Source organism: Hippoglossus stenolepis, chromosome 2, assembly GCF_022539355.2.
Source record: "Hippoglossus stenolepis isolate QCI-W04-F060 chromosome 2, HSTE1.2, whole genome shotgun sequence".
Taxonomy (NCBI): domain Eukaryota; kingdom Metazoa; phylum Chordata; class Actinopteri; order Pleuronectiformes; family Pleuronectidae; genus Hippoglossus; species Hippoglossus stenolepis.
In genome coordinates, this window is record NC_061484.1 from 2099980 (window position 1) to 2127392 (window position 27413).

The 27413-nt window shown below is 39.8% G+C and overlaps 1 protein-coding gene across 1 annotated transcript; it reads left to right on the forward strand.

The window, feature by feature from the left end:
* Positions 1-7331: 7331 nt before the first annotated feature.
* vps37c (VPS37C subunit of ESCRT-I) lies at positions 7332-23656 on the forward strand. The gene is made up of 5 exons (XM_035177822.2): positions 7332-8344; positions 8736-8845; positions 12722-12893; positions 16143-16225; positions 16854-23656. The coding sequence occupies exons 2-5, from the start codon at positions 8753-8755 to the stop codon at positions 17568-17570; spliced, it is 1065 nt and encodes a 354-aa protein (XP_035033713.1). The 5' UTR covers positions 7332-8344; positions 8736-8752; the 3' UTR covers positions 17571-23656.
* Positions 23657-27413: the final 3757 nt, after the last annotated feature.

The window sequence follows — 27413 nt, forward strand, 5'->3', positions numbered from 1 at the left end:
TCGGATGTTGGGAAGATGACTGACAGTAACAGTCAGTGTAGTCATTCATCAATCACTTTGCGGTTGTCACGATAAACTAAATAACTAGATTTAGATTTTAGAAGAAGACATCATGACTACACTCACGTGTCAACCCCCCTCTCTCACTGCAACATAAATCTCAGGCACCATTTTAACCACCGTGTTATATTTAAGCTGTCAGTGCTGTGCTCACTATCTGCTGCTGTCACACTGCTCACACCTGATTATATATATATATATATTTGCATATTTCTATGTTTGTATAGAATTCTTGTTATTTATATTTCCTAATATTTCATATCATTTTCTAAATCTAAGGCTGTGCCCTCACAATGTCATTGTATATTCTAATATAGAATCTTGAATCTTTTTTTGTTTGTTTTTTACTGGAGACTCTTTGAAAGGAACCAATATATATTGAATGTGTACATTTATGGTACATTTTTCCTTTGGCTTCAGCTGTAAACTAAGCTGCTTTGTCGTAGTTTACACATAACCTGATTACCGATTAAGTTTTCCTCCTTTCCGCTATATGTGCACTGTCATCCTCTCTGTGACTCGGCCCCTCTATGCTCTGCTGCCATCTTGCTAGAGAACTACATGGGGTTTGCACACACAGTTTCATTCTGCTCATGATGGGATCAAGTGAGGTTTGTAGTCACATGTTTGAGGGAGTCTTGAAAAGTCAGAGTTCACTTGTCTGTTTTGTGGAAAACAACTCTTCACCAAGATCTACTGTTGTATCTGACTTAAGTTTCTTGTTTTGCAGTAAAATGTCTTCAGAGGGAGTAGTGCCAACAGTTGGAGCCACGTTACATCGCCTCTCCACCTGGTTTGACCCTGAAACTGCCGGGGTAAGATCAGGACACTACTCTGACTGGATGGAGTTAACATCATTTGAATTTAAGTCATATTTACCATAAATTATTATTCAGTATGGGTGTAATGCCAGATATATCTGTGTCTGTAGGTGGTGACCATCCTCTTGGGGCTCTTCCAGGTTGTGCTGTCAGTCCCACTCGCGTATGCTGATCATGTTCTGCCAAAACTCTTCATACTGCCGGTTGTCTTAGGACTTCTCGTACGTAACACATGATGATTATTATAATCTGACTGCTGGTATAGTTAGCCTGAAGAATCAAAGTCTATATAAATAATTCCCATCTTCCTTAAAGAACAAAATCTATCCATGCTTGGAGGAGGGTTATTTTTGTGTAAAAATGTATTCTACCAAGATAAAGTGTTTGTGTGTGTGTGTGTGTGTGTGTGCATGCGCTGCAGATTGTGACAGGAGGATCATTCACAGTGGCCAATGTGAAGAACCCCAGCAGACAAATGGTAAGTTCTCATAGCAAGCTGATCTAAAGGGTTCGTGGGAGATTTTGATCTCACGTCTCAGTTATCACTACCTTCTGTATATCCAGTCTAAAAACAGGTTCCTGGAGGTGAGGGAACATTTTCCTCTCAAACCTGTTGTTTTGTCTTTTGTTGTCTGGGCCGATCAATTTGGTCTTTCTTTGTTTATTTAGTTATTTTTCAACTTAAACTGTATAAAAAGTTTAAATGTGCAATGGTGTAAGAAGTAAATAAGTGTACAGACAAATGAAAGACGATAATAGAAAGAACTGTATTGAACCATAAAATCTCACATAAGCCCAAGTGTCAAAGGATATCATTAAATAATACAAAATTATGATATTACAACCAAATCATAACTTAAAGGGATAGTTCACCCAATAATGAAAATTCACTTATTGTCTACTAACCACTGAGCAGATGGAGGGGTGGGTGAAGTGTTTGAGTCCACAAAACACTGCTGGAGTTTCAGGTAAACCGCATTGCAGCCAAATCCAAAACAACTTGGATGACACCACAGCAGCAGTACGGAGGCATTTTCTGTTTTTTTTTCTGTTGTTTTTATACGTTTGAAGAATTGGTCACCATTTACTTCACTTGGATTTGGCTGAAAAAAATAAAATAATAATTTACTTTGTATTTCTGTAATTTCACACTGTCAAGCTTGTATTGGCTCCAGCTCTTCCTGTTATCAACCAAAGTGAAGTGGTAGAAAATGGATGGATGAAGAACATTAGTGTCAGTATGTGTAGTCAGTGTACAGTATGACTGAAAAGCTCACAGTGATGGATCTTCCACAGCTTCAAGGTTGTGCCTACAGTAATGTGGTCGGCCTGCTGGGGACCCTGCTTGCCTTCTGCCTGTACTGTTACAGCCTCAGCCTTGAGAAAAACGAAGATGTGTGTGTGATCGATTCCTCATACCATTACTACGGACTAGAATATTATCGATGTCCTGGGGAACTCCTGTCGGTGAGTCTTCTTTTTTCTTCTTGTAAATAAAAGGAGAGGGAAAGGAAAGATCATAAGCAGATAATAGGACAGACAGATAAGCTGACCAGTAAACTAAACTTAAACTAGATGAAGAGATCGGTGTGGTGATGATGACAAGGAGAAATAAACTGATGCATGGTAAAACAGTAAAATCATCCTGGTCATACTTATGATTTGAAAGAAAAGGAGCTTCTCGGTTCATATTTGTCCCAATACATATAGATATGAAATGAATAAACTAGTCATACTGTACTGTGGATCATGTCACTTAAGTCACATCACAGTGCTTAAATGTTTGATGTATTTCTTGTCTCCTACAGGCTTTCTGCTGGAGTTTGATTTTTCTCTTGTTACTCTATGACATAGTGGCAGTGGTCCTGCACTGCCTTCTGTCTGTTTCTGCCCTCAAAGCGCTAAAAAAAGACTAACACACACACACAGAGTGTAACAGCAGCAGCAGGTAGAGAATAACGTCTTGTTAGCACTGTCAGCATAAAAGACAATAAATCTCAAATTCTATTTGACACAGCACATCACATTCTCTCACAGAGAATGACGGACCTTATTAAGCCCTATGAGAGAAAGGTTAGGTCATCAGTTTAACCACCAACAATAACTCTCATGTTGTGGCCTTATTTGCCGAGTTAGTGACCAATGAGGTATAACACCCACACACTAGGTGAAAATAAGATTATTTTCATAGCATCTTTATATTGACAAGTATCTACTTATTGCACATATATTAGTATTGATGTATATGCTGGTTTATACATAATAGAACAAAACAGAAATACCAACTAGGGCTGGGATCATTTAGAAACAGCCTCCATCACAGAATTCCTCCACTGGATAGCACTGCTGAGTTGATTCTCGCGCTGTGTAAAATGGCCCAAGTATGTCTCTAGTTCATTATTAACAAACAAATGTCAAATCTAGGGAGTCTTTACCAAAATCATATGATGGTGATGGTTTTATATTTTGGTTTTTAGGTTTTACTGTATATTTGAGAAGCAAATATTTTGAAATGCGGATAATAGCATCAGCCGTCAAAATCAAGTATCCGTTGGGTTATTTCAATTATGTCACTTAAATTGTTTGTCTGCTGTCGGTCTCTGACTTTACCTAATGATCAAGAGAAACCTGTAACAGCATTTTTACCAGAAGTCACACACTATTTAAAAGGAATTGTTTGACACCGTGGAACATAGCCTAACACTTACTTGCTTTCTTGCTGAGACGAGGAGACAACTCTCATGTTTCTACCTGTTAATGTGCATGGAGCAGAGGTTAGAAAGTTAGTTTAGCATGAAGACTGGAACCAGGAGGAAACAGCTAGCCTGTTTCTGTCCAGACAAAAAACACCAACTCCAAGTAGGGTGTCTGCCACTTGGGTTCAGAATATACATATAAGAAAAGCAACATGATCATTTATGTTTAAATCTAAACCCAATGCCCCCTATCTTTGAGCTCTGTTTTTGGTCTCTATCAACTTCCTGCCTATTAAGCTGCTTAATCCTCCACTGTGATCACAGAGGTGCCTTTGAAATATGGTACTGCACAGGTTGTATACAATTGCTTTATGGATTCAACAACAAGCGTACAGTAGGCAGAGGGTTTACTAGATGACATCCATGATGGGCAGGATTAGCTAGTAGCCCCACACAGATGCATTTTCTTGCAGATTTTTCATGCAAACTGAGTCTTCCAAAAATATTAGGCCAATGAACAGGAAAAGACAGGGACAAAAAAATGTTTATCCAGATTCTTTATGTTAAGATAAAGAACAGGATAAGAACTTGGAAAATGTATTTTTATTTCAACTGTGTCTCTGAATTTCCAATCTGCTTATCTGAAACTGAAATGCTTATACTAAATTCTGAGACGTAATAGCTTATTGTGTGGTACCTGTACTTGCATGTAAAGCACCTCTCTCAAAGTTAACCTTTTCATGGGGGGAAATATGAATGTGTGTCAAAAAAGATAAAGTTGAACACTGTAAATCAGTAAACTTACCCTGAATCTGTGCATGTTTTTCACACATAGCAGATACTTTTATTGGCTTTTGATAACTGTGATTACCCATACTCTACAATTCCCTTTTCGTTTGTTGTTTTGTAATTTTGTATACGTTTTTCATGATTTTATAACAAATCAAATATCATTGAGAAAAGATAGATCATCTGTGCACCTCTGTATTTTTCAACTTAATTATCATGTGGTCTTCGTGTTTTTAACCTCGGTATGTAAGTCGGGGGAGGACAATTTGGCAAACCCACTAAACATTACATGTATTTCCTGCATGTCTGAAGGCTGCAATAGATTACATGTATAGTGAACTATATACTGGTTTTGCTCTAAATTTGTCCTCACTGTATATCCAAAATAAATTTCTGAATCCACTAGTGTTTGATGTTTATAAGAAATAAACCGTCTCGAAGACTGATGGTGATTTTCCATCCTGTGACTTGTGCTTATTTAAAACAGGACATAATTGTTACTAGTGTTTCTATGGCAGGGCCTGGGCAGCCAATCACTGAGCAGCCTCTACTCTGCTTCCTCCTCTTTATCTACAGAACTTTTCACTTGATAGTTACCATTGATCCTTAATGTACATTTTACATTAGTCCCTCAGATGCATCATTGGCAACTTTCTGCAAATATTGTGATCAAAGCTTCAAACATTGAACCTTTTAATGATCTCAGGGTCCCTTTCTATTATCATCAAATTTTTCACTCAACTGTCACAATAAAAATGAAGCTTTCACATTGTCATCAATAAACTACGCTTTGAATCAAATACTGTCAGCAGTGTTCTCACAGGACACCTGAATGCTGCTCCTGCCACTGAGGCTGAATCTCTCAGTGTTATATGACTTTTTCTTACCTAGAATTGTAATCATTTGGCTCTTTATGAGGCCTGGGTCTAAATCTTCCACTTTAATTCAAAATGGTAAAAGTCTTTATATTTGGCTCAATCTGCTGCTGTTATCTTTTAAAATTATGATATTTTATATCGATTGTGACATTGTAGAATTTATTTTGTCAAAAAAACAACTAAAAACTAAACTATAACAATGAAAGACAACAATGGGAAGTACGGACATATGCAGTTTTACACAACAACCTGTGTGTGTCTATGGAAACAAACACTGTAGCTCAAGTTTAGAAAGGAAAAATATCTCTGGTTCAGAAAAATATTTGTCTCTATGACTAAATGAAAACTGGGTGCTAATATTAACACTGCATTATAGTTTATATATTGTAAACTATTTGTTCATTGACAGGTGTGTTCATGTGACTTTTGTATTCAATACCTGGCAGCAAACCAGATTTCTTCCAGTATCATATTCTATTCCAGTTTGTGAGACCAAAGGCGAAAACCAATATGAATCTGTTTTAATCAGTAGCTTTGAATGAATTTGTGTTTTTATGTTATTCTACCAAAATTTTAAATGTTGGGTTATAAAGCTTTAAAAACACAAACGTTTTAAGAAAGGATTTAAAAGGAACTAGAGGTTTAGTTTATTTTGAATGGGCAGAGAGTTCCAATGTGTGGAGGCTCTTAAGCCTTGTCACCCTCAGTTTCAAGCTGTGACCTGGGAACCAGCAGGGCTCTGTCTGTGGATCTCAGTGGTCGAGAGGGTCCCTAAAAATCAATAAATGTGAGAGATATTTTTAAGGCCATGAGGGGAAACAATAACATTTTCAAATCAATTCAAAATCTAACAGCGATCCAGTGTAGGGAAGCAAGACTAGGGGTGATGTGGTCATGCATTTTTTTTACTTGTGATTAGCTGCACAGAAGCTAGAGATGGTGGAGGGAGCCCTGGCAGATCCCAGAGTAAAGTGCTTTACAGTTATCAAGGTGAGAAGAAATAAAAGTATGTACAACTTTTTGTTAATCAGCAGTTGTTCATAAATAAATTAAAGATAATCTTGATGTGACAGAAACAAACTAAGCATTCTAGACTTGTTAGTCAGAATCCAATATCACCCCTAGATTTTTAGCAGCCTACTTCATATTATTCAACAGATCAGAAAGATTGTCACCAGGGCACAAACAGAGCTGGTGGAATTAAGTGGACCAAACAATGACCTCAAACTTATCATCACTTAATTTAAGGAAAGTGTGGGACATCCAGGATTTAATATTAGCAGATATACACTGGGTGAATTTTTGGGAATGTGCTGGCTGTCCAGTTAAAATCATTTCAGCTTCCTGTATAAAAGCCTAAACTAACAGATAAAGCAGACTGCAAGGACAAAGCTGTAACAAGGCTCTAGTTATATCGATTTGTTATAACGGCCATGTTTACCATTAACAAGTTTATTAATGGTTCAAACATCTGTCATCACTGATCTTTTAGAGCAGTGGTTCTCAAAATGGGGGTCTGTGGCACACTGAACATCTGAACATCTGAACATTCCTCTCCCTAACACAAGGAGCAGTGCGAAGATATAATAAATGAATAAACGTATCGAAAGCAAGGCTTCCCCTCAGCATTCCGCCATCAGTCCTTGGTTTAGGAAGTCCCTTCCAGAATATTGGCTAAACTGGGTCCCACAAGATCCAGGTATGGAACCCATATGATAAAACACACAAATTTTAGTTCTAAATCAATATCTCAAGTAAGAGGTTGGATATGACCCTACACCATTCTGAGACTGTTGGTGGTTTATTTATTTAATTTTAGCAGAATTTAATACATGTCTTAAATCTTTTTAAGATATTTCTCATGTGTTGTTCTTTCACGTGAGTAAGTAGAAGTGTAAAAACATATAGGCTATGTCAAGGGACACATTAGGGGGTCCACGGGATATTTTCCATCTTGTAAGGGGGCCTTGGCTGTAGAAGAAATTGAGAACCTCTGCTCTGCAGCAAACTCCATCTATAAAACGGATTATTTGCATTTACACCTGCTTAAAACGAATGTGTTGGTAATAAGATGTCTGTGAGTTTCTATTCATTGAGTTACAAATGTAGGTAAAAACCAATGAAAAACACGAAGGGATTCATACTTTATAACAAGTTGTCAGGTCTGCAGATATAGGTATTACATAGTAAAATCATTTATCCTCGTTAAAGCGTCATCATTACAGTGTTCTACATCAATCTACCAGGTCTGCAGTAGTAACTGATCATTGCTAAATAAAGTATTAACTATTCATAGAGTGATTGATGACAGTTTATTGAGCCTTTATACCTGGAGCCTTGGCTGGTGACAGATGTTCTACCACTAACACTGAGCAGCAGCTGGAACGTTACCGTCACATACTGTAGGGGTTTCCCTTATATCAGCTGAACACAGGACGGCACCATCGCCCTGTTGTGTGGGGGCACACGCTGACACAAAACCTCCACAGATCAAATAAGTACTCGTAAATGTGCCAACAAACAGGAAGTATTTAAAATGTATAAATCAGCAGATGATTTGAGTTAACTTGTGCTGTTTTGTATTTTTTTTGTTTTGATCGAACACCCCCACAAACCAGGGAGCGTGGATGGTTCCTAAAATGGCGGCGGTTTCTGTCAGTGTGGAGTGAAACTTTCTTATTTTTAGCGAATATTAGGCGCTTTTCAGGCTCCCTTTGTCGACTGGGCTCGTGTGTTCAGTGATATAACATTTACCAGGACCCAGGGGCGTGTGGCTGAGGTCGTTCGGGCCGACTGGTGTCACCCTGGGCTCCGTGTTTGATCGTCAAACCGCCGGGCTTCCCTCGAAGTTGACGGCGGCTGAGTGCCTGGCTGACATTGCGATCATTCCGACTGTTGTTGTCATCGGATCGCTCAACGCGGAACCGTCGGCGAACACGAGACGTCTCCGTGTAGCTAGCTAGCCTATCGGGCCGGCGGAGTGGGTGAGGGCAGGTCTAAGATCCTGAGGCCGTGTCACGTCAGCTGTCAGTGGACACCGAGGCGCTGTTGGATGTCACGACGGTGCAGTGTCAGGCGGGATTTGGTTTGCTAGCATCGTGTAAGTGTCAGCTAATTTACAGCCTTTTCTCTTCCCGTCGAACATCTTGTTCTGCTCCGTGGCCTGCTGTCACTCACCCCCACTGTTTCTCCACAGGATTGTTTGAACATGCTAGCTAGCCATTAGCCAACTGTATACACGTCGTACTGCTACTTGTTTATGTATAAAATGCTCACAATCGTCGGAGAGCAGCAGCACAGTGGGAACTTTGTGAAGGAGCTGTGTTTTGAAGATTGTCATGAATGGCCTGATAAGTCAATGATTAATAATTAATAATCATCTACTTAAGGTTAGGGACAGTAACATTCTGTAGTTAGGCCTCTGACTGTTCACTTTCTGTTTCCAAACATTGTTTTTAACTTTTATTTCCTGGTTCCTCTGTGACGGACAGCCACTCTGGCAAATCAAATGGAGAAGCTCCAGGACCTGAGCCAATCAGAGCTACAGGAGCTCCTGGACAACCCGGAGAGGGTGGAGTCTATGGCGCTGGAGTCCGACGAGGTAAAAATGATGCTTCACTTTCCACTTGACTCCCATTTTCCAGTCTGGCCTTCAGATGGGCTGAGCTCTCACATGAAAGCTCTCATTGATAAGTCAGCTATGTGTTTTACAGTGCTGAAGCCCTGCAGGGCATTTAGTTGGCTGAGCCTCTCAAATCACATGACTAGCACACCCAATTTCTCATACTAATAGATCTAAATCCCAAACTGACCATTTGTTTGTATCACAACAAATATTATAATATATACCGAGCTCACAGTAAGAAAACTAACAGTACAACACCCAGCCACATACTCATGGACATTACTTAACAAATGGAGTCGTGAAATGTGAGGAGCAATTTCAGTCCATAAGTCCCATTGATTTTCCCCACAGACAATGTTAAGTGATTCACATTTGGAGCTCTTCGTACAGCTTGGATCAATGGGCAAGTCTCCTGGATGCTGTCGAGAAAATGGGAAGTCAGCAGCTTATATCATATCACTTTTAAATTCTGGGTCAGTTTTGATAGAATTTGGCAACCAAGGCGACATCTTTTGTTTTCATTCGCTAATTGTTTTGTGTACACCAGAATCCACATTTGCACCTCTTACATCTGCTTCTCCATAGCAAAAAACAGCCAAGGTTTATATTGACAAAACATGATTACTCAGAGAGGAAATTGAAGTTGTTAATCCTGACTTGACTGCTGTGATGTAAACCTATATTGGTTTTATACCATATCCAGCAAAGTGTTCTGTTTCTATCTCCACCAACATTGAAGGGAATACATTTAAATGGGAACTCTTTCAAATACAAAACCCTTTATTTGTCCCCAGAGGGCAATTCTAAGGCACAAAGAGCATGTCAAAATAACGATGACATCAGTGCAATGTCCACAGACAGTTACAAATAAGTGCAGTATACTTAAATTATAAAGTAAGAGAAGTGTATATGAATGTAAAAGGACGGTGAACAGGATAACAGCTGTGAAAACGTAGATAAATACTAAATGATTAAAGTGATCGGAGTGCATTTAGGTAAGTAATACAGACATTGATTATGTACACTTAAAGTTAGAATGTATGGCACAAGTATTTAATAGTATTTATGTATATTGAATACAAGCTCAGAAAAAAATTGTCAATGGAATCACAATCGCAGAGTATGAAAAGGTAAAACAAAATTTCCTTTAAAATCTCATCCCAGCAAATACTGTTTAGTGATAATTAAAAACTAGATACACTATTTATTACATACTACTAATTCATACATTGCTCAATATACTAAGATTGCAGTGGTGGTTTAACTATATACCACAGTATCAAAATGAATGGTTATCATACTATGTATCTGCTTATTACTGGTGTTGGAACCAAACTACTCATGTGAAATACTGAAGTCAATACAAAGTCATCACATTTTTCAATGAGTCATCATGGTGTCATTAGATAAACGCAGTCCCTTTGTTTATAATTTGATAAGTAATTAGATGGTAGGTGTTAAAGTGCAATATGTTTGAGGTTGTAACTTGTCTGATTGAAATGCCTGGTGTGGAATTATGGACAATGAGCTGTTTGGATGTGGCAGGCCGGTGGGGCATTCACAAGAGTAAAGCTCATGTTGCATGCACATCATTTTGACTGTTGAGTCGAGGTATAATTACAGTTAGTAAGTTTCATTATTTGAACTTAGCTTTGTATTCTTCCACACAGTAGAAGGCAACACAAACAAACATTGAAGAGAGCAAACATGACACAGGAATAAGGACTCTAATCATGCAAGACAATAAAAAGGAGCCCCCATTGTAACATAGATGTGGTTTCAGTATGAAAAGTCAAAAAACGGTACAAATTATCCTTCAGACTGGTGTGAGACAGTACAGAGAGAGTCTATGGGTGAGAGCCACAAGAGAACAGTCGAGTGCTCAAAACAAAGCTCAGACGCAGACTGAAAGAGGCTTTTAGCTGTGACACAACACATTAGAAGAATCATGAAGATGGAAGGAGACAACAGCTGTTGTTACAACTCCAAAGACATCGACACATTTCACAATATGGAGAAAATATATGAGTAATGATATGTATCATTATGTATATGAAATTATCTCTGTTGTGATGCGAGATGTTGGTCATTTCACAGTCACACAGGCAATTTGGGGTTCAGTATCTTGTCCAAGAATTAAGATCGAACCACAGAGGCTGATCCACTGGAAGTTTGGGGTACAGTTATAGTTATATAATTTTACATTTTTGGTTTACATTGTGTAGGGTTGCAAACATGGTTTCACAATGCCCAAGTGTTTATGGGAGTCCTTTGTGTGGTGTGACTGATTTATCTCGAGCCTTTCAGTTGAAATTTAAATATAAAGAGTGTCATTAGTATGATGTTATAAGGGTCACTGAGTTATTTTGATTAATAATATAATAATGTGTAATAACAAAGGCTTGAAAGTTGATCAATGTTCTGTTTAAAATGGATGTGTCTGTGACACTTTAAACATATTAACATTTTATAACAAAATGTAATAATATAACAGGGGTTAAAAGTTGTGTAAACAGCAGCATAACAATAGAATATATATGGATTCACGCAGTATCACACAAACCAGAATATAACAGACCAACAGGCCTAAACAGTGTCTCTCATTATTACCTCAACTGGCATTCACCATAGTCTAATTTGTCCCACCAGTCTTATATGATACACGTCAAATAGTAACATAAAAGACCTGTAACTTAGTCTTTTACACCATTCCTTAATTCTCTCTCTCTCTCTCTCTCTCTCTCTCTCTCTCTCTCTCTCTCTGTCTCGTCTCTCTCTCTCTCTCTCTCTCTCTCTCTCTCTCTCTCTCTCTCTCTCTCTAAGCTAATTTGTGGTTGATGAGAGTTTGTATTTCTTGTGCATTAGGCGTTAGCTCAGTGCTCTTAAAAATGTTATGTTTTATGCATCATTTAGTTGGCTGTATCCAAAATAGGTCTCCCTATATGTAGCTGGATACTCAACAGTTGTTTGTCTTAATGCTTAACTCCGAGGCACCATCCTAAAATCATCATCACATTATGATATATACATTTCTCTCTTTTGGCCTGATTTACAGAGCACTTGTGTTGTGTTTCCCGTAGCATACAATAAACATGACAGTTACATTTATTTTGGCTTTAAAGTTCATCATGGCTGCAGCCTCTCCTGCTCCTCCTTCATATGATTCCTTCACAACTGAGTGCTGCTGTGACACTCCCTCTGAACACCAGGTGTCACATGTCACAGAGCCTTTGGACTCCTAGAACATCTGTCAATAACTGAAGTCAGCAGTGTTATGTAACCTATGCCTAAAAGCTCCCTAGACATGTGTACCCCTGCAACCCTGCTAATAGTGTAAGATGAGACCCAAAGCAGAGAGTACCATAAATTAGGATTACAGTTTTTTTAAATTGTATTTCTCATGAGAAATCACCACCCTCAAATCCTTAAGGGCCTCACTTTGTTCTCTACCCACCAGGACTGGGATTGGTCAAGATTTGTTGATACTAGCATTCATGGGACACTAAAAATATACTTTTGATAGAACTGTACTCATTATGACACATAATATACTCTAACTATTTATTTTTCAAAGCATCCCTCTTGTATTGAATAAAAAAGCCAGCTCTTGAATATCTAATATCTCCTGGAAATGTATTTGTCCAAAACTTGAAATATGCAGATTTAAATCAGAAACTGTCCAATCAAATAAGTAAGCAAGATGTTTCATCTGACCAGTGATACTGAGAGAAGTATTGAGGTTTGATACCCAGCATCACCCCACAGAACAATATTTGTACTGTATAAAATGAAATGATAATCCCTCTACACAAACTGCTTCAAATGTTAACTTTTTATCTCTCTCCACTTTAGATCCAGAACATTCAGCTGGAGCGAGAAATGGCGCTGGCATCAAATCGCAGCCTTGCTGAGCAAAACCTAGACATGAGGCCTCGTCTGGAGTCACAGAAGGAGGGGCTGGTGGAGAGATACTCTCAATTAGAGGCCGTCAGAGACACCTACAGACAGCACTGCTCCCTGAGAGGTGGGACATGTTACAACAATTTGTTTACCAGAGACTTCATGTAAAACATGAATGCTGCATGTGGCTCTAAAGAAAGAAGCACACAGACATTGTACCTGATCTGAAAGGAACATACACTAATTTTCACGCTAATTTGTCTCTGGGCGGATTTCACATCTAGGTGTCAAAGGGTCCGCAACGCCGATGGAGGGGTGGGAGAAAACACCTTTGGAGTTTCAGGGGTAAACAGCGTTGCAGCCAAATCCAATACAATTGAAGTAAATGGTGACCACTTCTTTAAACGAATAGAAAAACTGCGTCCATACTGCTCCTGTGGTGTCACCCAAGTATCCGTAAGCCCCAACATTCAAATTTGACTCGAAACTGCATAATTTACACCATGTTTTGAGCATAAATGTCCACTGTTATACTCCTCCTAGTAACTGCTGTAGTAACTGCAGCTATTGCGAGTTCTCGCAATGCTCGCGAGTTCAAGGTCAGCAAGATCAGCAGTAAGTAGGAGGAGGATAACAGCAGACATATAGGCTAAAAAACTAAAAGACTGCTTGAACTGCGATAAATTCTGTTCCATTTGCAATGCATTCAAGCTCTGCATGTCAATATATTTGGCCAATCAGAGGGAGCCCTGCTGCCCTAGATAATAAATTGAAGATATTCAGATCATTGACAGGTTTTTTCCTTCATTGAATCATTGTCGGAAGAAGAGAATGGAGAGAAAAGGAGAATTGTGAGGTGGCTCCGTCAAATCTCGCTCCGCCTCCTCCTGACCAAATTCTACTGTGGAAACTTCTAGTGATCACGTTTGTCCCAGGTCAAATTCATCACTATGAGCGGTTGATTATCTAAAATAATTGTGTAGCTTATTTATGATAGTCCCAGAACCTGAGGGAAAACTAACAGTGCACACACCCACTGATTGCTCTCTCTCTCCGCTGACGTCTCTGATTCGCTACAATTTAAATGTTGATTTGTTTGAAATGACACCACAATATCAACACCGATCATCACATAATGATCGCTACTTTTTCAAATTTATTGTAAAACATTTCATCAGCCGTCCCGCTCGCTCTTTTCCTCTCTCTCCCACTCACTCACTCACTCACACTCACTCCCACTCCCCCACACACACACACACACACACACACACACACACACACACACACACACACACACACACACACACACACACACACACACACACACACACACACACACACACACACACACACACACACACACACAGTTTAAGTTTGGAATACTTTACCGAAGCCAAGCTGAAATTAGATGGTCTGGTCTACGGAGGATTTCATAATTGCATCACTAGCTTGTACCAATCTTACCATTGCATCATCAGCTACTTTGAGCGGTTGCCCTTACTGCATCTCACCCATCGTTTCGCGTTAGACATGTCATCAGCCCGGCCTCTCGCTTCGGAATTTCTCCAGAGTTTTTACACGGGGCCTGGACGGAGAAACTGCAGAGAAAGTCCAGAGCCTCCTACTTGACAGTTGTGTTCTCACGTAAAGCCCCTCCTGAGAATGTCAGGAGATTCGCCAGGGTTCAGTGCATGTCTGAAAGCAGCTTTATAAACTTATCTAATGTCTGAGACAAACCAGACCCCCTCCCTCTCTGCCAGTGGCAACAGCAGACAGTGAAGCAGCAGCAGAGAGAAGAGAAGACAGATACTAAATCATGTTGCATGTAGATCCTCTCGAAACAGTCTTTAGTTGTCATGTTAGACTCTCCCAATCAAGTAAATATGATGTAACTGAGCTTCTCCCAGTAACATATCCTCCATATCCTTGTGAAATGCCCCTTTGTGTTCCATTAATAAACTAAGCAAATCAAAAGCAGTACACTAGAAAGCAAAGCCATGTTAATCAGATATCACAGACATGTGAACAGAAACCCATTCTGTCTTGCTGTTCTTATAGATGTAGTGATTATGATTTTTTTCTAATAGTAATTTCTAGCACTATGTTGGATTCATTTTACTGTGGATGTCATCAAGGTTTGGCTGATGAATTTTTTTTGGCCCTGGTCTGAATTTTTCTTTAACTCAGGGTTAGGTGATATTGAATATAATCATATCACAGATCATTTTAATTTTCTCTCTTATCTCACTCCCGACGTACTGATGTTCACGGCTGCTGTAGCCCAAACATTAGCACGTGTGCTGCTGCCGGCTGCTACTCCTACGCTCTGCCCTGTATGTGTCAACCTAACCTGACGTGGCTGTAACTCTATTCCAGCCAATGATTGGTTCGGTGCGGCGCTATTCTCAATATCATTGGCTGTTCGTGTTGTCTGTCAAAACTTTTATGGAATAAGTTCATCAAACTAATTACCATATCTATATTTAACAAAGGTGTGCTATTCTTTGCTGGTAATTATTCTATCATTTTACTCTAGCCTCATGTGATGCAGCTCATTTGATTTTCCTTCTTTCGATAGTTAGGCTGTATTTCATACACTACCCTTTTACACTATAGTATCTGGTCGGGTTTAGTCCATAGGAGTTTGTTGTAAAATAACTAAGGCTTGAGAGGAGGTTGCATTATCCATCATTCAGACTTATATTTTTTTGTTAAGTGTATATGTATATTATATTTCTCATTTGCTGATTTCTATATCCAGCTACCTATAATATGTATCTAGGTCCATGAGGGTAAAACTCAGGAACAATAAGCATCAATATAGTATATACATATATATTTGAAATTATTTGCATTGAGGAGGATTAGAGAAGATTTTTAAAGACCAGAGGTATATAAATCAAAAACAGCAAACAAGAAATATGGAGTTAGATTTCTTTTTATTTGTTGACAGCTTTCTCAAGTCTTCATTTCTCAAAGAAACATAAATTAATAAACATGGTCTCTCTCTAACAGTGTGCCTCTGACAAATAGAACATGTATGACTTTTCCTTCATAGCTGAACCTATCACCCTGTATGTTTTCCTGAAACTCTGATTTTACTGAGCTGTGAAAAGACTTGAGTTGGGGCGATGTTCTTCTTTTTTACTCCACTCCTGTAGCTGCCAAGTACAACTTGAACGCACCTATTGTTTTGCAAACTGTTGATGCCAATGACACTGGCTCATGATTCTAATTGTCTGTATTTAGTAAACCTGTACCCGGACCCGGGTGAATAGAACCAGTTTTTCCGGTATCCTGATGGGATGTATTTTTGTCTTGCTCTCTCGCTCTTTCGCTCCTCCTTACTTTTGCTTGTGTCCTCCCCCTTCAGATGGTATAGTGGGTCAGGTGTCTCCAGAGGCGTTGTTCTCCAGACTACAGACAGAGGGCGGCAAAACAGAGGAAGAGTCAGAGGTGAGTGCATAACTGTCAACAACTGTACACGCACAATTGTTATGCATAGACATTAGGAGTGAGACCAAAAAATCAATTCATCTAAGTATTGCAATTATTTTTAATGTCATTGTTTTTATGATTTTAAAATGACTTTGAATTGAGTCCTGATTTGTTCTGTTTTTGCTTATTTGTCACATCTAAATATTTTAGGTAAATTATTGAATAGTAGAAGGGCACCCAGTGGAGTGCATACCTCTTCCAAGGCACAACAGTTCCCTTATGAAACCACATTTAAATGCACTAGATCCAGATTTTATTTGGTTTTGCACCAAATTGCACACACTCATAAATAATAGTCCATTGTTGCTTCATTCTGAAATTAGTCTGATCTGAAACAAATATACAAAACTAAAAGGAATCAGAAAGGGAGCAAATTGTTTTTTACAGCACTGTAATTCATTTATTATTATTATTTATATATGAGCTGCACTGGGCTGCAATACCAGGACCTATTCACAATGAAGAGCTGCCTATTAGACCATTGTACAGTCAGAGGTTGATCTGAGCAGTTTGTGGTTAGGGGAGTTACTTTAAGATGCTGGTTTAGTAACCATCACTGTTACTTGGTAAATGTGTCTCTCTGCAGGCTCTAGCTGATGAGTTTCTGGAGGGCTCTCTTCCGCTGGACTCCTTCTTTGACCGTTTCCTCTCCCTGCGCTCCCTCGCTCACAAAAGACGAGTACGGATAGAGAAACTGCAGGAGATCCTGCGGCAGAGGAGCGAGGGCAATCCCACAACCATGACATCATCAGCAGGCATCAGCCAGGATCCTGCTGCCACGCCCTCACCGTGGAATCAACAGACGACAACTACAACAACAACAAATCAGCAGCAGCCGAACTCCAGTTACCAAAACGCATCTCAGCCGGCCTCCTCATCTGCAGGGTGCTGCCCCGGCCTACCCTACAGTCCATATCCTGTCTCCCCACCCAATGCCCCCCCTGCAGCAGCGGCAGCAGCCTCTGGCCCAGCCAATCCACCATCACAATTCTCTCCTTACCCAGGTTCCGGCTCACCTTTCGGCCCCCCAGGTAGCTTCTCTGGCCCCAGGCCCACTTTTGGGCCTCCGGCATCAGCCACCTGCCCTTACCCTACTCAGCCCTCCTTCCCTGCACCACACCCAGGCTCAGCATTTGGCCAGTACACCCCAAGCCACCCCCAGAGTGGCCCTGCCCCCTACCCGGCCTCCTACAGCTATGGTGGCTACAGCTACCCTGCAGGGGCCCCCTATTCCAGTTCTCAGTCACCAACGGGGCGACCCATCTACAGACCAGGATATGGAGTTCCACAGCCATACTCCTGAAAGCACTACTGCTCCTGTGTCTAAATTTTTCTTCTCAATTCTTCCCTTCTTTACTGTCTCCCCCTTATTTTCTTCCCTCCCTCCCTGAGCTCTCTCTCCCCTTACCCAAAGTCCTTGTCCCCTTCTTGTCTTTTTACCTTTTCTACCCCCCCCTTCCTGTCTCCCATGCTCCCAGATTCAAGAAGTGTCGCTTTACTTATCTTTGTTGCACTATTTCTCTCTTTCTCTGAATATCAGTCTGTTGATCTCTGTCTTTCTCTCTTTCCTCTTCCCTTTCTCTGTCACCTTACTTCCCCCCCACTCCCCCACACTAGTCTCAGGTTGTTACGTTGTCTTCAAATGTTAAAACACTTGTATCTGTCCCTTCATACACTCCCTCTCTCCACCCACCCCCTCATCCTCCTCTTCCATGTCAAGTGTGTGTGTTGCTATCGGGCAATCAGAAAGACCTTATAAACACACAAGTGCACTCCCCCTTGAGACAAATGCATGACAGAAATCGGTCTTTGTAACAAGACATCAGTGTCCAGTAACCGTCTGCTTCACGCAGAGTCTGCACTGAGAAGCAGCTCACAATGGGAAGCTCGCGTCCCAGTTTCACCTCCATAGGGCTCATACAAAGCAGTTAAAATGGGAAAGTGAATGGCTGGCACACAGTATGGCTCATATAGGTTAATTTAAGGACAGGGTTTCGAGGGAATCATTTTCTCAGCTTTTGCTGCCTCATTTATCAGCTCTTCCACACACTTACCTACTCCAAACATAAATGTGGGAGGTGAATTTCATTATTCACACTGACACAAGAATCATCAGTAACCCTTTATTTTCTTTAACCAAAGACGACGACTTTGCTTTGTTTTGTCTCTTTGATTTTTTTGTTGACAGAGGCTGTTTAAAGCAGCAAACTCAAACATCACTGTGAAGGCCCAGAGAGACTGTGTGGAGATATAGTGACTGCTCACAGGGGATAGAACAGCAGAACCACTGGAGAGAACAACAGTTGTGTACCAAGGTTCTTTTTCTTCCATCATCATCTCACAAAAGAGAGAAAAAAACCTCTCAGATGTAAAGGGACCTATCAGATCGTAGCGGGGAAAAGATTTATTTGTACCATAGACTGATGTGTCCTGACCGTGTGTGTACCATGTCTCTGTGTAGAGAAGTTTATGCTCTGACAGAGGACCTTGAATTAAACTCAGTTTAATCAGAGCTAAACTCTGTCCAGACAGGATGCTGTTGGTCAGTGGTGCAAATGTGTGTTTCCCAGTTGAACTGTGAGCCTTGATACTGCTGTTCCTACAGCTCAGACTGGCAATAACATAGTGCTGTGGCTCCAGTGTCGGCAGCTCGCTGAGTGTCAGCTCAGCTTGTTTTCATGTTGTGCAGGAGAGATGCTAACAGTTACTATAAATGTCTCACACTAGAGCTACTGAGCAGCCTCAGCAGCAGGTTTGGAAATGACCCCAAGTCTATTTTAAACCACACATTCTAAGCCTCCATGTGCTTTCCATAGGGCATGCTAGTCCTACATTCAAGTGTGCAGTGTTCCCCCTCTTGTAGGTCTTTGTTTGAGCTCTACTGGCCTCTGAGAAAAACCATGATCACACAGTGCTATCTATGTGACTTGTGCTGGTGAGCAGGCAGTGGATAGATGCTTTATCAGACCCTTTTCTCTCAATGCTGCTGCTGCTGCTGCTCAAAACAAGGTTGATGAGTTTGGTTGGAAAGACTAAAGACTAAACACATTATGCTAAAAGAGGTTTTTGAAAGACTTAGCTGTGTTGAGTAATAAGCAGAGTAATAATGCTAATTCACTGTCAGTGTTGAAAAAATAACTGTTGCCGTTTAAGGTAAGGGAAGGTTTGTTCAAAACCTAAATACAGCGTTTTTAAACAAACCTTTCCTTCCTGTCGGCAGCGAGTTAAACATTTGGAGCCTTCTCTACAGTGTGTCTCCTTTCCTTTACCCAGATAAAGATGGCAACTGGACATGAAGGGAGCTTTTCATTTTCAGTCCTCAGCTGTCTATGGTGCCATATCTTCTATATATTTAGCTAATTCCATAAAAATAACAAGGCACAGAGGGAGCTCTGACACATGTTTGTACCATTTACAGAATGTGATACTGTGGAAGACAGATGTTTGCTACATGTTAGGTTGTCCACCTTTCCAATATACAGTACTGTTTATTGGACAGGTGAATTAGTGTAATCCCCACTGATACAGTGTGTCATTTAATGCTAAGAGCCAGAAAAATGAAAAAGTATTCTGTGTATTTGAGGTGTTATTAGTGAAATATAGATTGTGTGATTGATATGTAGGGGGAGTCACAGAGTACCTGAGACAATGATACCTGCTGCTGCCCCCCCACCCTCAGCCTCACCACCTCATCTGTCCTCGTCTCCTCTCCATCACTCTCCTCCTCTCCATCAGTCTCCTCCTCTCCATCAGTCTCCTCCTCTCCATCACTCTCCCCCTCTCCATCAGTCTCCTCCTCTCCATCAGTCTCCTCCTCTCCATCACTCTCCCCCTCCCCACACCTGCTTGTTGAACATGAACTGATGCTTGACAATGATTATCAGAAGAAAAATGTGTTATTTCTACAAATTCAAACAAAACATGTGTTTTGTATAGTTTAATGGAGAGAAAATGTAAAGGTTGGCGTTCAGTTCTGTGTCAATTGAATCAACTCAAATAATATCCCCTGGAACTGCAATCTAGGTAACGGATGAGTGATCATTGAATGACATTTTAGAAGAAGATACCACCTGTCTAAAGTCTATTACACTTCTGAATGACCATCAAACTAATCATGTTTGATATGTTTTACATCTCGTCTCAGCTGTATTATCCCATACACACTGGTTGCTGCAACAGTTTCTGAATATAACACTTTCCTTCTGTTTGAATAAGACAAGTTTTATGTTGAAGTGATTGAATTGAATCTAAATTTGCCCCAGCCTCTAAAATACTGTACTGCTATTAACACTTCTATTAACACTAGTGCTTTTATGTCTACAAAAGCAGAAGAAGGGAATCATTGAAGGGAGCTGGAACTGAGTGCTAAAATGAGCTGGTAAAGAGAATTGAACGGCAGTATTGCCACAATAGTTATTGGCTTATTGGCAACACATCGTCTATCAGCAAGTACATTTTTCCATCAGGACAATGTAGGTCAGAGATTGTTTACCAGAGAATTTAGATTCTTTTGTCAGAAACAACTTTAAACTGCTGGAGTACTTAAGATGTCCCAGCTGCAGTATCACCAGTGGTGGAACAGTGAGACGCTCATGAAAGTGTCTTTTCTGTGACTAAAGTTAATAAGAGTCTGCTTGTGTTCCAGTTTATTGACCATATCCACAGATCAGTTTATAATAATTGATACAAAACCTCAGTGTGCTCATAGATATTTCTTTTAATGTCCCAGTGAAACAGATGTCAGAGCTGTGTAAGTCCCCATATTTATGTCTGATAAAAACATGACGCATGGCTCCACTTTATGTCTCTTCATATTCAGAGCTTCACTTGAGTGTTTGCTGTGAAAAATGAAAGCTTTAGTTTGAAGAGGACAGTGGACGTTTCCTACAGATCACTAAACAAGATGGTACTATAAAAGCCTTCATGTGGCAGATGTTTAGATTTCCTTGTGGATCACTGATAAACTAGCTGCACTCACACAGTGTTGTAGCAGAAAGGCTGTGACACAAGGGTGGATGTTTGGGCCAATCCGCCACCTGCTGATCAACGCATGTTGTGTTCACACCAAACGCGATGCTATGCTTTCACAAAATGAGATTACATGACAAGACCCAAATAGATGACAATTTCAAATCACTTGGGACGGGCAACACAAAGAGGCAAAATTCATGCGATTCTCTTCAAGGCCTGGGCACGCGTACACAAATGTTCAATTCCAATCAGCGAATTAAACATAAAACATTTGTTTCCTGTGGCAAGGCAAATTGCAGTTTGGGTTCACAGGGGCTTATACTTTGTTATATGTGACCGTGCCCTGGAGATAAAATACTTAAATTTGAACAAAAATTTGTGTGACGCGGTGTTGCAAATGCCAATCGGCATTGAGAATGAAAGCTCAACAGGTCATCAAAATGGCCACTGGTCAGCCTCAGGGTAGCGCTGGAAACAGCAGTCATCCAGACATCTACTGGTGGAGATAGTTGCCGATCTGTGTGCGCCTCCTGGTGGTCGTGTGGTTCCACACATGATGGTGCTGGCTTCTCCAGTCGTTCTCGTCTCCTTTTTCTCCCAGAACAGGAGAATGTTCAAGGGTTGTGTTTACCTGCATTGCTCGAGTGAGTAGTGCTTGTAAACACAGGTGATGCTGCAGCCAAACTTGCGCCAGTAATACAAGGTGAAAAATTGCCTGGCGTTTTGTGAGAACACAGCATAAGGTGAAGGAGTCTTATTGCCTCCGAATAATTGTAGTTTATTCACAAACCAGTCTTTATAACAGATTAATGAGCTGTAACTAAAGCACTATTTATGGTTAATAATAATACTAATGCTTCATAAATGACTTTGTTATGAAACCTTATAAGTTAGAGGTTATAAAATAAAAACAACAAAAATCTCTGCTGACAGTTTCAGCTCTTCATGAAGCCATCACTCAGTTATATGTGAAGGTCTGCAGACTCCTTTCAGACTTGACATTTATTAAATCAGGTTGCACCATTAAAACTTACGGAGTCATTGTCTTAACAAGGAGAAACTTTAGCCATGTGTGCAAAGAGCACTGTCCAATCAAGAGCGGTAATTTGTGTAAACAGGAAGTCACTGAAGCATTGAGCGCTATGTCCTGGATCCAAACATTAAAATTCAACTTGAACTGTCTTTGTTGTATTCCTGTCTGCACACATGGTGACAACTGAGTGTTTCAGAGTTCCCAGTGATAATGCAGATTAGAAAGATCTATTTAACATAGTATAATATAATATTTAGTAAATTGACGTATATTACAGTACATTGTATTAGTAAAATGTGATTTCAAATCTTCTCAGATCATATCAGAATTGAATTGTCTGGTCAAACTGGTGAAACTGCCCATATTTTGGCCGATAACATTTAATTCTGGGCTCCATTAGAATAGATTTACATGTTGTAATGTACAAAATACACATTCATTGTCTCATACTGTCAACTACTGCAGCAACTGTCCAAAATGTCTGTTTTAATTATTGGTCCTCCTCCCAAAAAGCCCAGTCTTCTGTGGTTGGTCTGTTGGCCCACTGTTGATTGGTCAGTTGCTTAGAACACGTTGGAAATTGAACAGCCCCTATGCTCTTACTCAGAGGCTTGCTGATCAGCTCTATCTAACCCCAAATAATTGGTAAATGATTGGTTAACCATTAATAAGCCATTAGATACCAGGTATAAACAGCCTTACTAGACTTTGTTCACCAACAATACACAAACAAACATGAGATCTATCAGCAGGTCCGACAGATAATCTGGCAGCATAGTGCATGTGAATGTGCATGCACCACCTGAAGCCCCCACCTCCCCACAGTGAAGACACTTGTGTGTTTATCTGCTCACAGGAAACTATGTGCATGAAGAATATAAGACCTGTTGATGTCCTGTTACTGGACCACTACTCACATCATTTTCTTTACTTCTGCTTCCTCGGTTTTATTCCAGTCTTACCGTGTACTCACCACACAGACACACACACATAACAGCACTGTCCCAGCTGGCTACATTGGGCTTTGCATCTGCACAACAAGACGACTCCGCTCCATATGAAGATACTGAAATACTCTGAGCATGACGAGCTCTTCATGTCCGTCTTTAAGAGCTGAATGATGTAGTGGGTTTGTACTGTGTGTCCCACAGAGACGCTGACAGTCATAATAGTATTACAGTGTTTTAGAAGAAGCACAAGGGAGATGTTCTATTATAGCCTAGTATTAATATTATCCAGAGGGAAATAACATTGAGATGGGTGTATCTGTTCCGATACTGAGGAATTATATGATGATTATGATGACTGTAGATTGTTAAAGAGCCTTTTTGTTTTTTGTTCTCATTTTTTGGGGGTTGTGAATAATTAAACTGAAATTGATCTAAGTTAAAACGCTTTGAGTCTTCATTTCTACGTACTGGAGGATTTTATTCAGCAAAGACCACAAACGGCACATTTAGAAGTAAAGGCAATAACTGTCCACCAGTTCGAACATGACTACAGATCTATATTATGCAAACTATAAGCATATACAAATTAAGGTAATATAAGAAAATTACAAAGACACATTACAAGGATGCTATTTTATTTATTTTGATTTCATTTGTGAAATTACTTATGTTAATATTCACCAAATTATATCTGTTTTTAATCAAATTAATGTTACACAGAAAATAAATTCAATCATTAATTAATGGTTTGATTGTGAGCTCGACTTCTCAAAATGCAGGGATCAGACCGACACAACACGGGCTGCAGTGACACGTCAGCCATGCTCAGGGAAAGAGAAAGTCAAGTACAGCATTTCTGCTCCATGATGAGAACCTACGGTCAAAACCAGAGTCAGCCGAGCCAGTCTTTCTGGACTTAACTAAGGGCCAGAGGTCACATTAGGAGACTGAGTCAAGTAAAGTCTGATTTTATTTACAAAGCCCTAAATTCAGTAGAGTACAAACCTCCACCGAAGCCTAACACGACTTTAATTTAACTCAATAAGCACCAAATTACACACACTCATAGATATCAGTTCCCAAAATGTGCCGTATTTTTCACATCTAGATCCATGAACTTCTCAGAGGAAATGTGAGAATGTTGAAAAATACCCCATCTCACAATGTTAACGAATGTGAAAAAAAAATCCTGGATCCACCATCTAGATTCACACTAAATTGTTTTGAGTGTGTCCCTGACACATACGGCACACTCAAAACAATTATTATTGACTTTATGTATTAATGTTTATTAAACATTATTTGATTAAATCCTTCTCAAGTTATTTGATTTAGTCACACTAACTCATCATGATATAACACTTACCTTTTACATTAAATTTATGTCAGAAAGCTACATGGACATTTTATATGTAATTATAATATATAGATACTTTGGTCCATAGAATCTAAATGAAAAAAAATGTGCCTCACAATGTCTTTAATTTCAAAGTCACATCTTGAAATTGTCCAAAACCCAGAGAATCCGTTTAGAAGAGTAAAGACCAACAGTGAATAATCAACATGCAGATGCTGGAACCACTTTTGGCATCTGAAATTACAACTAATAAATCAAAGTTGTTACTGTATCTATGATTATTTTTCTTTAATATTATTATTTGTATTTTTGCACCTAGCTACATACAGAATACTATATGTATCATTTTATGAGCTATGAACAGTTAGAAGAAATAAGATAAGTAGTACTGCAGGAGGAGCTTTCTGTTGGATGGGTGAAGAATTCTACTTGACATGTTTTAAGATAAGATTTCAAACAAGGGACAGACAGTAGACCCTATTTTAAATACAACACTATTTACTGAAAATACTACATCATCTATACGCCCTGCTGAGGCCGGAACATTTTACCAGAGACTCATGAAGACATATCGTTCCCCATCATGACACATGCAAGACTGAGCTGTAACAACTTTAATCAAAGAATCAGAGAGAAGTTTGCCTTTGATTTGTTTGTTTTTTCAGGTCTGCAGTTGTACAACTAGAAGTAGGTTTTTTCTTGCTACTTCACACGCTCAAAAAAATGTTTTATCTCAGAAAACGCAAACCTTGAAACCAATAGGCTCCAAACCTATGTCTCAAGTTTAGGCTTCAAATTCATCTAACTTAAAATCTGGATTTCTGTTAACTCATTCCAAATTAGGGAAACATTATTTTATGTTATTATCACAGAATGTTTACTTCTGTAAAATTACTCTCACAATACAAGAAAAGTTTACTGGCTATAACTTATGAGATTTTACAAAGTACAAAATAAAACAAACCACTCTGTGTACCAGCTAAATAACACTACACACATTTCTCTCTTTGTAATGAATCACAGATTCTGAGTTATCAGGACTCACTTCTTAAAGTAAGAGATGAACTGGATTTATTCATATAGTTCAATATTTAATTTAGATGCTAATAATTAAAGTTTCCAAGGTGTGTTTTTACCGTACAGAGATATAGAGTCATATATGCACTGCTCTTAAAGCTTGCAAAGTTTAGTCTCCATGTTATAAACGTCCTAGTTCCTGCATGTGCTGATTTTGGTGATTATGAACATCTTTCCAACTGTTTGACACAGAAAACATTTCAAAGTGCTGTCTGTGTGGAGTAATATTAACGTTTAATTATTGTAGACATATGAGCAGACTGTTACCGTGTGAAGTGAAGGTCATCCCTGTCGAGGGAAATTCAAACTCCAATTCACTACCGTCATTTTCTCAAGTTGTGTCAATTCAAATGCATCTGACTCCCGAGAAGAGCTGGATGACATGTGTCAGCGCTGATGACACATGACACAGAGCAGAAAGGAGCAGGAAGAGGAGGAGGTGAAAATTTGTGGGGCTTTTGTCGTTTATACGGCCCCGTGAACCACGGGCGGAGGATGAGAGAAAACGAGAGTGACGGCGGTGATGGAGCAGAGTGCTGTGTGAAGTCAGAGCTGAGATGAGTCAGGAAGAGAATATTTCACCTGTGACTAAAGGAGGAGATGATGTATAACTCAACCTACATCAACAAGGTTCCACACAACACGTCTGTGGCTGTGAGAAAGAAACACTTCTCACACAAAGAACCTTTCCCATGTGCAATAATTATGGTAAAAGTCCAGAAATGCAAAATAACACACATCGTGACACAGAACAGAGTCAGTCAAAGATTTTCATTCACATATAGTGAAATGTGACTCTGTAGGTCATCATTAAAGAGAGGAGCTTTATAGAATCATTATCCCTATCAAGTTTTCTGTTTTTTGTAATTCACGGCATTAAAAATAGTCACAAATACACAAAGATCAAACATACAAACATATAAAAATTTAAATGATTCAGTGTGTGTGTGTGTATATGTTGGGACCTGGTATTTGTGAACTACAGTTTGGCCTACATGTGTAGTCAAATCCTGACCACATGTTTCTTTGTTCTGGAGACAAAGCAGAGCCTCCAGAACTCAGTCTCCCAGGGGCTTCAACATCACACAGAGGTGTGAAAACTGACCCTCGACACACGTTTCAACCACTATTGGTCACTCTGGGCCCCATGACCCATGAGGTCACCAGGTCAATATAAGCCCAGTCCCCCCTCTCTTCTTTTTTTTTCAACTCATCTCTTCCACTCAACTCTCCAAGAGGAGAAGTGTAGCTACCAGCTCACCTCTCTTTCTGCTCAACTTCCATGGAGGACAGGTGCAGCTTTCCACTCACCCAGCAAGGGAAACATCTTCCCTGCCCAAGCTCGACCAACCTTCAAGCAGGCCTGCCTGGAGCAGACTGCTAAAACCTTCCAAAGGCAGCGACGCGAGAGCCTGCCTAAGACCTTCAGCACAAGAGGTGCATCGCACAGCAGAACCACAAAAACAGGAGCCACAAACCAGCAAGACGACTTCACTGGACTTCAAACAGCACATCAACCTTTTTTCCCTTTTCATGGATCGGCATTTGATTTGTGTTGCTGTGATATTTTGGTTACAAGTTATTTGTAACCATCTCTAACCTGGCACCAACACACACACACACACACACACACACACACACACACACACACACACACACACACACACACACACACACACACACACACACACACACACACACATGCCATACTCACATACACATATTTTTATAGTAAGTACACCTTTAGTAATTTGTGTT